The 15,016-nt window shown below is 47.0% G+C and overlaps 1 protein-coding gene across 6 annotated transcripts in view; it reads left to right on the forward strand.

Moving 5' to 3' along the window:
* RPS6KC1 (ribosomal protein S6 kinase C1) overlaps positions 1-15,016 on the forward strand; it is a 1,976,431-nt gene that overhangs the window by 778,731 nt on the left and 1,182,684 nt on the right. For all 6 annotated transcript variants that reach the window (XR_011268209.1, XM_069608548.1, XM_069608550.1 and 3 more), the window contains one exon: positions 6,426-6,788. Coding sequence is in view for 5 of the 6 variants with exons in the window: in XM_069608548.1 (XP_069464649.1) it covers positions 6,426-6,788 (363 nt within the window). In the remaining variant the exon portion in view is untranslated. The remainder of the gene's footprint in view (positions 1-6,425; positions 6,789-15,016) is intronic.

Below are 15,016 nucleotides of genomic sequence, written 5' to 3' on the forward strand. Positions count from 1 at the left end.
AGGTGGATAGCCTTTTATAATAATCTCAAAATATCTCATTTATCTCCCTGCAATCGCGAGTTCTCTCCCGACGGGTTGTTGATTTCCACGATTTCCTCTAATTGTCGCTAACGTCTGATGGCCCAGGCAAGTGTATGACTGGGGCAATCCCCCTCCCCATAAATAGTAGCCGCAATGGAGTCCCCGAGAAACCTCTCCTCCCTCTCCGTAAGTGAGCGCATTGTTGCCCTCTTCTCCCCAAGTTCATGTTGAAGGGCGGGCGTGTTAGTCCCTTGTTGTTGCTCCAGATCTTTCATTTCAGGCTCGAGGGATGACTTGGAATCATGCAGGGCTTTTAGGACGCTGCCCTCACATGACCTACAGCATCCCCGTATGTATCCCCTAAAGGTTTCCCATATTACCCTATTATCAGAAACCGATCCTACGTAGGCCTGGAAGAAGGTGTCGGTCTAGAGCGATACCATCCCGAAAGGAGGCATCTTGAATCACGCGGGCTCGGAACCGCCAACGCGACTTCTTAGGGGGCCGAGGAGGGGCCTGGAATGAGACTAAAATGGGGGAGTGATCCAAAAGAGTGAGAGGGAGGATCTCTGTCATCCCAACTCTGCAACAGTTCCGAGGACAACATCACGTAATCAATCCTGGAAGAGCTACTGTGGATAGTATACTTTCGTCTATTCAGGTGCATTGACCGCCAGACGTCGGGTACTGCGTGGTAGTTAGCTATATCTAGCCATGCTTGCGCTGCCCTGTGAAGGGTTGTTTGGGACGTGGAAGACCTGTCCATATCTAGTGACAGTGCAGCATTAAAGTCTCCTGCCCATATTGTTTCATAGTGCGGATATTAATACAGATAGGAGGTGCATTTTCAAAAGAATTCGGGACTATCAGTATTAGGAGCGTATACATTTATGATGAGGATTCGTAGACCCCGGACCTCCCTAGCCAGCAGTAAGAACTAGCCCTCTGAGTCTCCTGTCTGTTCATGCAGCTTACATACGAGCGAGTGATGAATATAAGTGGCCACCCCTCTAGAGTGTGTTATGATGGATGATGCGCACCTGTGTTTCCCCAGCCTGGTAGTGTCCGGGGGGGGTAGCGGGGGAGGCTGGTGCCTTTTGAATAAATGTGTCTCTTGAAGACATAGGACATTAAACCTACGATTCTTCGCATAATTGGCAAGAAGTCTTGTTTTTTCTTGTTGGTAAACCCCCGTATATTCCATGTAAGAACTGAAATATCTGTCACCCCCATGATGGCACCGACTGTGAATGATGGACCCGATGTTTCATGGCCAGTCATAGCACCCATTGGGTAAGGACCCACCATGGTAGTAGTGCCCCGGATTAACCCGCCCAGTTTCACATTTTTACATAGGACCCTGAGAATGCCCCCATTACCCACCCCTACCCATGCCAGAAACCTAAACATACCGGCTATGATCCTCACCCAAAGAGCCAGGAACCAACTAGTAAACCAAAAACAACTGTAGTCACTTTGGAAACGGGGAGCCGCCGCCGGCATATGGGCTCTAGTGGCTCGGGCTCATTCCATGACGATAAGAAACCTCCCAGGCCACTATCTGATTAAGGCGTAGCGAGAATATGTACCAGGCGTGCACAAGATGAAAAGCGTACTTTATGTCATGGATCAGTGACCGGGGATCGACGTGGGTCAGGTAACTCCTGTGCATATCTTTCCACTGCTTCAGGCGTCGTGAAGAACGAAACTTCCCCATATGCGTCACTCAGAGCTTGGCCAGGAACATCATTGCATATTGAATGTTTTTCCCACGGAGGATAGTCTCGGCCGATTGAGGTTTTCCGCTGCTCCTGGGCTAAAAGCAGGGATCAGATGAATCATCGAGGACAGCAATCTCAGTTCTCCCCTTTCTCTGGCCGCCTTCAGTAGAACATCCCTATCGTTTCAACAAATTGCCCCATGTTGCCGGTGGGCGTGGACTTGGGCATCCCAAGGATACACTCATTGTTCCGCCGAGAGCACCCCTCCAAGTCGTCATTCTTTGCTACAATTTTCTTGACAATCTGTTGCAGCTGGGAGACCTTGCACTGCAGGGCTATCACTTTATCTTCCCCTTCACTTGTCCTAGTCTCTGCATCCGTCATACGCCCGCACAGTTTGTCGATCTGGATGGCTGATATATCCATTTTACTTGTTAGGGCGTAGATGTTGGTGCCCAAGGAATCTGTGCTGAATTTGAGGGCCAGCAGGGTGTGGTTGAGGGCAGCAACATCCAACTGCGAGGGACAGGGCTGGGCTTGCGATGGTGACAGCGTTGGCTAAATCCTGGTGAACTGGTCCAGTTTCCCCTGCTTTTTAGGGTTCACCATGATGTGATGTCCCGTGGAAGTGTGAGACCCCAGGTGCTATAGTACTCTTGTGGTGCTACAGGGGGTGGGCGGGGACGTGTACAGTGCAGCAATGAGAGGGAGAGAGAAGGCTTGGTAGTTCTTTGCCAGAGATTAGGGGAGAGCCAAAGCAGAGTGCACTGCTGCAATGAAGCCAGGCTGGGGGATCGCTGTGGCTGACCCTGGTAGTGTGAGTGGGGATGATGTCTGGATCCAGGTGACCCCAACAGGGCAGCCTGCCGGGTATTGATGAGTCTCTTGGGGAGGGTTCCCAGAGTCTTTTCCACAGAGTTCAACAGACCGCCAGGGTGTGCCCGCTGTGGGGTTGGAGGATGTTAGAAGCAGGGGAAGAGGGCCGCTTCCTGACCCGTAGAGCCCTGCATCTGGTCAACACAATCCAGAGGAGGAGGGCCCGACTCAGCCCCAGTCGTAATCGCGTGCCACACCTCCCTCCCTTAGTCCAATGCACTGGCCAGCAATGTGTTGTTCCCCACACAGTCAAATCATGAAGGGGGTCACCGTCTTCGGTTTCTGCTGAGCCCTGGGAGTGTTCACCATTGGATATGGGTGGTCTCAATCTGCCTCCAGGTTGAACAGCAAAGTTGATATACTGCGCACCGGACACCGCGGGTGCCTGGCCCGCAGTGCAGGTGTTAACATGGCGCAAGGTGAGGTTGCCGTACCTGGTGGGGGTCGCAGCCCCTTGCAGGGGATCCTGTCCTCCGGGATGTGATCGGCTTCCCAGGAGCAGTCGCGTTGGTATTGATGTGCACTGCCAGGTGGCCAGTGCTCTGTGGTTCTTCACTCCCTCAGCACAGTATGGGTCTGTCCCTGGGCGCAGTCACACGGGCCGTGATGGTCGCTCCAGCTCTGTAGGTAGAGGGGCAGATTGCCGGCCAGAGGGCAGACCAGTGTGGGCCGATTTGGGCGCCAACACAGTGATAGGTCATCCCCGCCGAGGGCAGGCGGATGCCGCAGCGGCCGTGAGAGGGGGCCGGGATCAGGAATTCCAGGCTGCGCTGCAGCCGTCTGGGGAGCCCCAATCCTCCAGCTCACAGCCGGACCAGCAGGGGCACACACAGTGAGCTGGCCGGCCCATGTGCACAATCAGGCCAAAAAGCTCCGAGAACGGGCGGGTCTCTGACGTGTCGCAGACCGGGGGTGCTTCAAGCCTCCTCGCCAACCTCCACGTAACGCGGCACCCATACTGCGGGGTCCCAGGATTCCAGCCACCTCAAGGCTGCCCAGAAAGTTGGAGCACTGGTCGCGCTGCAAGGGCTTCAACGCTTCGGAGTTCGGGGCGTTCAAGCGAGGAGGACTGGGAGAGCCGGAGAAAAGGTATTCATTTTCTCAAGTGAAGACTTTTTTTGAAGCAAACGTGGGTTTTGAAACTGCCTAACTGCTTCTATTATCAGAGGGATTTCCCTACATAACAATCAAAACTAAGGATCAGTCTATGTCAGTAAGTCTGCAACTAAAAACCCATCCTTGTGTCCAAAATGTCCTATTCTATCCTATCCTGACCATCACACTAAAAGAAAACATCAAAGGGTGCAAGCAAATGTCTTTCTCTAGATGTTTGCAAAAGATGTTCAAAACCAAAGTGAAATAATGACTACCAACAAAAATGTTCTCTAAGGAAAAGATCCTTAGATTATGGGAACTGGTTCCCATCCCCTGGTTTCTTGAATAGGATGGCAAACGTTCCACTTCAATGAACAGTTCCTTTATTTCTTTACTGATTTCACAAAGTTCTTATTTAAATCACAAGTTTTGCAACATTCTTTCTGTAAGGTTTCCTTTAAACTCTGCAGATTGCCTGGTATAATCCCCTTCCAGGGTTTATTTTATGGTTCCCGTCAGATCCCCTAGTATACTCTCCTGCCAGAATCTTTACATAACTTCAATTGCCTGGTGTACTTGCCTGCCAGGATAACTTTAATGATGTACAGTTCCTTGGTTATATAAAAATGGCATCTACTGTGAGGTACTTAAGGTAGCACTTGCTCACACTTCTCCCCCCACACTGGCATCTCATGCCCCTGTATAGGGTTGGGGTTTCTCTTGGCACTGTGTCTAGTCTGCTAACAAATATTCTTCTTGTTCAGCATTGTGATAATACTTTATCTTGGCTGCATTCAAATATTATTCTGCTCTTTTCATCATTAACAGTCTTATATTTACCAAATGCAGGCTTGCACGCTTGTCGGAACGCCCTGGGGTCCCCAGCTGCTTTGGATAGACTCACTGGTCTCTCCTGGCATCTCCGACTTTGCCTGAACCTTTGTGGAACAGCTACTTCATTTGCTTTCCACCTTGGGGTCTGTGGCGGCCTCCCTAGTGTTCTCTGCAGCTCTGTGGTGACACGCTGGCTCCCCCTCTCATTCCGGACGGATGAACGCTGCTTCCACAAGCGGCCTGACACCCAAGAACATCTGACCAGCTGCTTGCGTCTCCATGGCTTTTCCTGCTCGTCTGCGGCATCCCTTCTTCTGTCTAGGAACCAAAACCAAAGGCTCTTAGAACAGTTCCAGGCGTGGATCACATTCGCCTCATCAGCCCATGTGACGCGCCTGCTATTCCAGGCCCTGCTTGTTGGGGTATGTGGCACTGGCTTTTCTGCGGCCGGTGTAATTTGGGCTTGAATGAGTTTGAGGGTCTCCTCCAACAAGGCCAGACAGTAGACATGGTTTTACAGAATCATCCCACTCCCTCAGGCTTTGACCACATCACTGTCCTCCATGTCCTAGGGTCCTGTTCCCCAGGACATTTCCTCGCTAATCACCTCTAGTTTCTAGGGTCTAGTGTAAGGTCCCTGCCCTTCTGTGATATTGAACTGGCTTGTACCTCCTTCAGCTTTAGCAAAGTCCTGCCCTGGACAAATGTGGCCCTCCAGAACCTCTCTGATCTTGCTTCCTAGAGATGCCTGTACTCCCCACCCCCACACTCTTAGGTATCCCCCTCCCCCGGCCCTTCTCCTCTCTGATGGCTCACCTCTTCACCTCCCAAATACCCTACCGCCTCCTGATGATACCTTTCTTCTGCTTAAACCTCCTCCAGACTCTCCCTCCAACCTCCAGCTTTCCCCATGTTCTCCCCTCTGTAATAGTCTATGATAACTTTCCACAGACTCTTTCCTCTAAGTCCTACTAAAATTCCCACACTGCCAGACTGAGCTGGCTACATCATGTAGTAAGGTCTCTCCTGGAATGTTGCTTGTTGGTCTTGAAGATCTGTCTACTGAGGGCTTGACAGTGATTAGGTAATGAGTTGAAGGTCGGGTGGCTGTCTAGAAGCTATATGAAGGTCTGCCACCATTTTGAATATCAGAAGGGCTGTGACAAGGTCTGGAGTCCCTCTCCCTTTCAGAAGCCCTACTGTTATTGCCGATATCAGGCTGGGTCCCTCTGCTTTGCTAGCCTGTGATTCTGAATCCGAAAATATATCTGTAAGCAGATGAGGTGGTTCACTGCATCATTCATCCCTTTCGTTGTGGGAACTTGCAAGTTTGTAACCGCTGTTGTGCAGAGAGAATGTTTTATGTCTTCATTTCTGTGTTCCCTGGGCTGCGCACCCGCACATTGTTCAGAGGTGACTTTGTAATCACAGGGCTTTTGTGGCCACACAAGCATAAGTCACAATGGAAGCTGATTCCTCAGGCACCCTTGTTGCAGGAGAAAATGTATTTCCTCGCTCATCTGGGATTATCAAGTAGTGTGACATTGTTTCTTTAAAGGGAGGTGCTTCACTTTATATGCCGGAGTTCTCGATCTGGCTGGAGAGCTTGACTGTCTCTCTGAAAACATACTCCTTATGGGTAAGATTATCTTGTCAATGATCATTATCGCAAAGTGCCTTCATTACTTTCTATCTCTTTCAGTCACCTTTTTGTTGATTTCTAACAGAAGATGCTCTTTACATATTTGTGATAATGCTTGAGATTGACCCATCGAGACATGCTATTGTACCAATTGGTACATGCAACCATCTTTCAACTGAAAGAGATTTCTCTTTAAACTTGTTTGAGTACTTAACTTGTGTGTGTTTTCTCTACAGCATTCTCAAGTGACAGTGATCTCATCTCTTCGGCAGTGGATGCCGATTCATTGACTGAGTTAGATGATGGCATGGCATCCAATCAAAGTTCGCCGAATAAATCGTGTGGCCTCAGTCCTTCCCCCGGACCAGTAATTAAGGCATCCTCTACTCCTCAGCATGAACAAAGGAAAACAAAATTTGAGAAGGAGTCGCGAAGTCTCTTTTCGGGCAGCTTAAAACAGAGATTAGGGAAGCCTGATTACTTGGAAAAAGCGGGAGAGCTTATAAAGTTGGCGTTCAAGAAGGAGGAGGAAGATGACTATGAAGCAGCGTTCGGCTACTACAGAAAAGGCGTCGATCTGCTCTTGGAAGGTGTTCAAGGTAAGAAAATTACTAGTGTGCTTTAATGCTTTACATTGGATTTGGTATTCAAAGGCAATCTTGAACCTTCTTATGTTGTCTAGGCTGTGTCATTTTGTTCTACAGATGAGCTAGGAAGTTAATTTCAATTGTGCTAACCAGGGCGTACCTTTACATAGCTATTGAAATGGTGTATAATGACCTGCGGTGCATGTTTATTTGCACTGTATTTTTACTTAACAAACAGGAAAAATAAGAATGATGGCTATGTTTTGTTTTATCATCTCTTTTCATTTTGCTTTTGCAAAATGTTCTTATTGTGGATCTTAAAACCAATGTGAACAGCTGACTTAAATAGCTAGGGATGTAGTAACTGGTATATATGTCAGCAGCTGCTCTTACTCAATCTCAGAATGGCTTGCCCAGAATAAATTAAAACCCCTGTTTTCAGAATAGGCAAGGGGGATAAAAACAGCAAATTGAAACAAGGGGCCATAAGGAAGGTAAACAGGTCAGATATACACCTGGCAGTATACATGAAGAAGGCAGGCCAAGGAACCTACACTGAAGCATAGGCCACAGACACTCTACCTCATCCAAAGCCAGAGCTGGGAACAAACTTTCAGAGGATGGTAATCTTTGTTTTATGGGGATGTGCTAACACTTTTAAATGCTGCTGCTGAATAATGGAGAGGCATTGTCCCGCACATGGAGTCTATTGGGCAGGGTTGCATGCAAGTGGATCCTACCCATGGTACACAGGAACAGTTTGAAAGGTGGAGAGGCTTTTTGTGGTACTCCTGTTGATCACGTGAACTGCAAGATAACAAATAAGTTAGCAGGGACTCAAAGAAACACTAATTGAACCCATATTACGGTTGTGAAACACCAACCTTGAAGAAGTAAAAGTGCAGTAATAACCATATGGCAACAGAACATGTTACCATAATAATAATGAGACATGCATTGACATTTCCATACAGAAATGTACATTTTTAAAACATGGTTTCTATTTTTTCAAATGCAATTAGCATATTAAGCTCCCAAAACCACTAGAGAGAAGGTAGACGTTTGAAACTTTTTTCCACAAAAAAAAAGAAAAAGAAACAGTTAAATCTTTGAAAAGATACAGTCCAGCACATGCTATAGACCCTTTAGTTTTACACGCCATCCTACCTAATAAGGCATTTTAGGCCTTCCCTAAGCAGCATTGTATACAACCAGGTCACGCCAGTCTTCTTATGTAAGGACATTGTGCTATGCAATGCTGTGAAGGCACATAATCAGTCACACATTATCTGCAAAACTTCTGTGAGTCAGAAATAGGGGCCCTGAACCAGTTGTGAAGTACATATCACAAAATATCACAAAATACTCCTGAATCTTTAGAACTCAGAGCACTTTGCCCATTACGTTGAAAAGCCACTACCAATGACTAATTACAAGATCAACTGCCCGTGTGAATGAACGCCAATACATTCATTTAATCCATTCAGAAAGGTTAGATGAACAGTAAGAGATGACTGAGTGTAGGCCAAGACTCTTCAATAAAAGGGAGTCTCTCTGTGCTACCTCCAGTGTTGCAGAAGGCTGTTCCTGTTGGAGATTGCCTTGAAGGATCGCTCTGCTCCGTGTCTGGTACTACTAACTCCACCCAAGCCAACACTTATCTGAGATATCCTGGTATTCAACTTCTTTCTCGTTTTTAATATACCTGACTCACAAGTGGAGAATTTAGCCTTCGCCTTCAAGAAGCTAGCACATTTGAAACTTCCCATCAGTTCGACTTACCAGACTTGTATTCCAACGCCCCACTGATGAGGTGTACTCCCTCACTGCAGTAATGCATAACTCTGCTTTTGGTGTTGAGGCGACTGCTTTTTTGCTCAGTAGAACTGTCCACATAATCTCAGACAGATATATTTTGGAGTTGGATACCAGACAGGAAGTCCTGTCCCCTGCTGAATGGGACTAGAGGCCAGACAAATGGTAGGTTTCCTTATAGGTCTCTATTAAGGGTTTTAGAAGTACAAACCAAAAGCTGTTCTTTCAGGGCAAAGATGTGCATAGAAATAACTGCCTCTTACTGGTGCCTAAAACCTGGTTGAGCAGAGTAGAAGGTTGTGCCTTCTTAGTGGCCGCGAGTAAACTGTGGAATTCTATCCCAGTTGATCTTAGGCGTACACCTAATAACCTTGTCTTCTGGCACCTTCTTAAACCCTGGTCGTTCTAGCCTCGTGTTCCAGTGGCTATGGCTGCTGCCTGTGTTGTCCTGGTGCCAATATACCCATGGTGAATGTGCGCGCTATAAATTCCCATAAGATGACAAAAATAACCCAAATGTGTCCGGGAAGGGGAAGCACACAACTATAAGGATCTCTCTGAAGGGTTCAACATGTCCAAGGTAATGTGTTTTTAAAATTCTGTTTAGAGCCACACCCTGCTCTTCCAGTAATTTTAACAAACAAGTGAAATTTGTGGGTAAGTGCTTGGTATTTAAAAAATCCTTAAGAATGCTAAAAGAAAAACCTTCAATATGTAAAGTGAAGTCTCTCTTGTTTGTGTCCTCTTTAGTGATGTTCTTGTGCATTAGCAACCTTGGTCGCTTGCTCACTTACTCTCATGAGCAACCTTGGTCGCTTGCTTGCTCTCCCCCCAGCAACTTTGGTCTCCCTCTCCCCCTTCCCTCTCACCCTCTCTTACTCTATCCTCTCCAGCAGCCTTCCCTGGATCCCGGCACTTTGCCCTCCCATGTCCTGTATCTTAGCTGTTGCTCCCAAAGGAGTCCCGCTGCAGCAACAGTGTGACCCACAGCACAGTCCTGAGGCTTCTGGACTCTGCCAGTGCTTCACCTCCTCCTTCCATCAGGGCCGGCTGCCACCCAAGGTGCAGAAAAGACCTGCGTAGATCCCCTGCACTTGACCCTCCCCTGCTCCCGTACCTGAGCCCTGGCTCCCATAAGAGACACCTCCGCTGCAACAAAGCGCCCTGTCACGTGACCTAAACATCTCATCTCCTTCAATGCAACATCTCCCCATTCTTTGCTAAAACTGTCCTCCCTGTACCCCCCAACCATGTCCTTCTATTTTTCCCTGTTCTTCAATCTTTTTTTCTACTGGATGACTTTGATCTTCATCTCAAGCTACTTAATCATCCTCCCCTCCTTCATGTTTGTCCTGACATTCTCTCTTACTCCTCTCTACCCTCCCTCTAACGTTCCTGTCTTCTTCCTAGATCTAATCTTTTGTTCAACCCCTCTTGATTCCCCCATTTCTTCCTATCCCATTTATTAATCTGATAACTATCTCCTCTCTATCCTTCCCATTAGCCCCTACTTCTGTTCTCAACCCTTCCTCCACTTCCTTTTTCCATCCAGACTTGCGGTCCTTTTCTCATAATAATAATAATAATAATAATAATAATAATAATAATAATAATAATAATAATAATAATAATAATAATAATAATAATTAGGCTTTTATATAGCGCTACAAACCCTCAGGTATCCGAGCGCTGCTTATTATTACCCACGGTGTGTGGTGCTCATTTATCGACCTCGGAAGGATGAAAGGCTGAGTTTGGCCCCGCCGGGATTCGAACCTGCGTTAACAGGCTCTGCACGGGTGTCAAAGCGAGCGCTCTACTCGCTGTGCCACTTGACTCATCTTTTCTCACTTCACTCTTCTCAAATCTTCCTTCTCTTGAATCTTTTTCTACTCTTTCCTGTGATCAAGCTTCTTCCTGTCTTCACAATTCTCTTTCAACTACTCTTGAATATTCCCATCCAGCGCGATCCTTTATTACCTCCTGTAAGCCCCCCACAGACCCCCAACCATGGCTGACACTTAACATTTGCTCCATCTGCACTTCCCTACGTAGGGCAGAGTGTCATTTGTGACTTGCAGATCTTAATGTTCGGTGCACTCTTCCTATGACGCTTCACTCCTCGCAGCTAAAATAATTCTATTTCCCCTCACTTACCACCTCTCTCATATATCATCCTTGCCATCTTTTCCAAGTCATTAACAGAATACTCTGTCCTCCTCCTCCTCCTCCTCCTCCTCCCCCTGATCCCTGATTGTTCCAAACTTTCTGCATGTGATATTGCAGACTTTTTCACTTCCAAAGTTGCCCCTTTACATTCATCATTCTCTTTCTCCCCCTGAATCTGCCCCTCCATCTCTCTCCACCATTTCGCCTCTCAAATGCGAATGCTGCATCCTTAATTACCTGTGCCCATCCTTCTGCTTCTCCTGGAAAGAGCAGTTTACTCTCAAATCTCATCTTATGTAAAGCTACACTCTCTACTCCCTCCCACCCAATTTGACTTTAGCACTGCTGATTCCACTGAAACATCAGTTCTTCTCCACATCACAAGTTCCATCCTCTCTTACCATCCAACAAATCGTCTTCTATACTTATCTCACTCTATCTTTCTGCAGAGTTTCTACTGTAGATCACCCTTATTTACTATCTGACCTGCTATTCTCGATTCGGATCACTCATTGGTTTCACTCTTATCTTTCTGAACGCCCCTATTGTCTCCTGGGCAGGTAAAACCTTTTGTCCCCACTCTCATCCCACTTCTATGCCGATGAAAACCAGATCTTTTTTCTTTCTCCTCTCACCGAAGGAATTGCTACATTCCTTAATTCCTGTCTGTCTTCTGTACAAGCCTGGATATCATCCTGCTTTCTTCATTTAAATCCCTCCAAAACAGAGGCTCTCTTTTTGCCCAATCTTCCATGTTCCCTCCCCGCAGCCCTCTGACCCAGGTATCCTCTTTCCACCCTCTTTGCTCTTTCTCCCTGTCTGCACGTAATCCTGGGTTTATCTTTGAAGCCTCTTTCCTTTTCTACTCGCATCTCTACTACCGTCCACATCTGTTGTTTACATCTTTAACATCTGTTATATTCGTCTATTCCTGTCTTTTTATGCTGCAAAACATCTCACTACATCTACTCTTCTCCTGCTTGGACTAATGTTCTCTTTATGCGTCTTCGTTCATCTCCTCTCACCCCTCTCCGCTCTGTCTTCAACTCGGCTACTCAGCTCCTCTTCTCTCCCTTCTCGCTTAGCTATCTCTCCCTCCCTTTTTAGTATTTCTTGTCCAGAGTGAGAGATCTATCAGTTTTGGGATTCTGAGTCAATCTTGGCTTGGCCCCAGGCCAGTCTATAGGCTCGTTATTTAAATAATAATGAAAACAGTTTATCTTCCCATATCTCTAAAGGGTTTCCCCTACCTAACTAAAGAAGAACTCGGGTGCTCGTCATCAGGGTGGTTGGCAAACTAAACATGTTCATTCCCTGTACAAAAAAAACCTACTCTAGCCCTACCACTAACAAAAGATCTGAACTTAAACGGCTACAGGAGAATGACTCCCTGTTCCTTGTCCTACTGTAACGCTCACCTGATTCCCACGGAGGCGCTGGTCTTGGCAGGAAGGTGTCTGTGACCCGAAAAGTGATGTGCAGGACTCGATTTGCTTCTGGGGCCGAACCTCTTCGCACTGTGTGTCGAACTCGAAGAGTGAGATTTCTGCAGGTGAAAGAATATGGGGGTTAATGATCTGGGTTGTTGAATGTCCCTCTCTCTCTCTCTCTTCTTAGCTTCTCCGTAGAGCCCCCAGGTCAACGTGCTCACCTTAGATAGGTGAATGCTGGACTCTCCATCTGCGTCTGGTGCAGGGTGCCGTTGCCAGTTCCTTCACTGGTGAAACATAGGCCTCTTGACATCAGAGGATCGCTACCGTCGTTAACTGCACGAGCGGTGAGTTTCTGGACACCTTTTTAGTCCTTTTAGTCTTTAGGTGCGTGGGCACGTTAATATAGAACAGGACTCTGTATAATGCTTTTTCCTATTTGTCTTGCAGGGCTCTTGAGATAGGAGATGGTGTGAAGAGAGCCGAAGTTGGAGCCAGAGCCTTGGAATGAAGCGCTTGGAAATGTGTAAGTAAATGCAAGCGCTCTAACTATCTCTTTTCCCTTGCAGCTGTGAGTTCGTGCTGAAGAGATGGTGGAAAATGACAGAGTATTTGCAGGCGTTCTACTGTGGCGAGCGCGATGGACGTGAGTAAATACCTGTCTAATGTCTCTTCGTTTGTCTTTCAGATGCTGGGTTGCAGCGTTGAAGAAATCCGGAATTCGCGGAGTGCCGGTAAGTAATAACAATGCTTTTGTCTTCACAGGCGGAGGTGCAGCGTGAAGAAATGTTCGCTGCCGATGGATCAGGTGAGGAAAGCGCTGCGTGTAAAGGTTGCAGTGCTAACCTGTTGTTTCTTGTCTTTGCAGGTGCTGCTGAATACTGGATACAGGAGTGGTAAGTATTGTTCTTTCAGGATCGGAAGGAAAAAAGGCTGGAACAGACTCGGTGAGCGATGCAGAATAACGCGAAGCACGTTTGTTCAATCGGGTGTGGTTTAAATAGTCTTGGAGTGATGAGGCGTCTTCCTCCACGGCCCCGCCTAGGTAAGAAAAGAGTTCCAGAAGAGTTCCCGTGTTGTATCCAGGGAGTGGAGCTTGCCCCACCCAGGTAAGAAAGTAGTTCCTGTTCACAGAGGATTCCTATGTGGCTGGTAAGTAAGCAGCATGGTCTGCTGCAGGTAAGTCCACCCAAGCATCTTCATACATATTATGAGCCCGGTGCTTCCAGTGCCGGGACCGATGGCTTTGATGAGCCTGGTGCCACCGGCGCCAGGACAAGGTCCAAAAGGTCCCAGTGGGGACCGGCTGGTGCCTAAGATAACGGTTAGGGGCCTGCTTCCAAGGACGTTGGGCTGTTCCTGACTCCTTGGAAGCAGTGATCATGACACCTACTTTAGTAACTGTGAGGGGTCAGCTCAAGGTTTGACTTTTTATTTTAAACAAAATATCAAATAAACCCTAACTAAACCTACTCTACCTGGAGATTCCCTACTTAGTCTAGAATCTAAGGGAAACCCTCCCAGTTTACACAAACTGACCCTCACATTAAACAGAACAATTAAAACAAAACATAAAAAAACATAATTAAAGTTTACCAAATAACCAGTGTCTTGGATGACTTCTGCTGGTCCTGGGTAGATCATGCTCCCCCAGGAATGTCCCAAAGTAAATTTCCTCCAAGGAAAAGGAAGTCTTCAGTCAGTTCTTGAAAAGTTCCAAAGAAACAAAAGTTCACTGAAATACAAATCCACTGGTAACAGTTCCTTGTTCATGTGATGAAAAGATTGCTTTTCCAAAGGAAACAGCACCACCAATGGTATTCCTGGATAGCCTCCTTCAAGGAAATAATTAATAAAGTTTAGAACTAAAAGTACCACTTCTTCTTAAAAACAACTCTTCTTGTAACTTCTGCAGCGTCTTGAATATGTAGAGTAACCCTTCAACGCACACACCAGAAAAAATATAACCCATTAGGGGAAAAAGGCACTGCACACATGTTGCAAGGAGAACAAGGTTTAATCTCACAAAACTGCAAGTATGGGCAAACAAAGAACTCTGCTGCCACGGAGCACTCTGACAAAAACTGCACATGCAGTGGGTGTTAAAGCTGCACAGCGTCACAAGTGACGTGCATTACATAGGTTACAAATCCATGTAGCAGGTTGGTGCGACCCTATATGCATGTAGCCTGCTCCATATGGGATGACAGGCGATTGGTCCAGGGCATATTCTGTCCATTTTCTTCCACGTGGGGATCTTCTTTGATCATCGGTTACAAAGACTGTAATTAGCATTTTATTTGCACAGTTCATTATTTCATAGCTCTACAGTGCATCTGGTACCAAGGACATGAGCGAGGTGGATACTTTCGATGTTGTGATAACTTCTAAGAACTATGTGAACCCCCGCTCCTATCCCAGACACACCAGCGCCTCCCCAACTTACCCACCCGCTGTTTACATTTGTTACCTTATCCCCTGGCACATCACAGCACAAATCACATGAACCGATGGTGGGGGCAACCCATCACTGCTCTCTGAACTTCCTCATGGATTGTCCACTTGACAGATTTATGTCCAAGGTTCTTGGGCTGGTCAGTGCACTGAAATACTTGGGGCCTCGGCTTGGGGGGTGCCTGTACTATAAGGTAAATATCTTGACTGAGGAAGGCCTAAGCACTTGCCCCCATTCCTGGGGGATAGCTCTCCAAAGATCAATTCCGGCCCCCTCTTAGCCTTGCAGGGCACATTCCTTCTGGGTTACATGTACTAACGATAAGACACAATGGAGAGCTGTGTGTCTTCAGTGAATTAACCTTCTACAGG

This window comes from Ambystoma mexicanum, chromosome 4q (genome assembly GCF_040938575.1).
Source record: "Ambystoma mexicanum isolate Mex_15411 chromosome 4q, UKY_AmexF1_1, whole genome shotgun sequence".
NCBI classification, from domain to species: Eukaryota; Metazoa; Chordata; class Amphibia; order Caudata; family Ambystomatidae; genus Ambystoma; species Ambystoma mexicanum.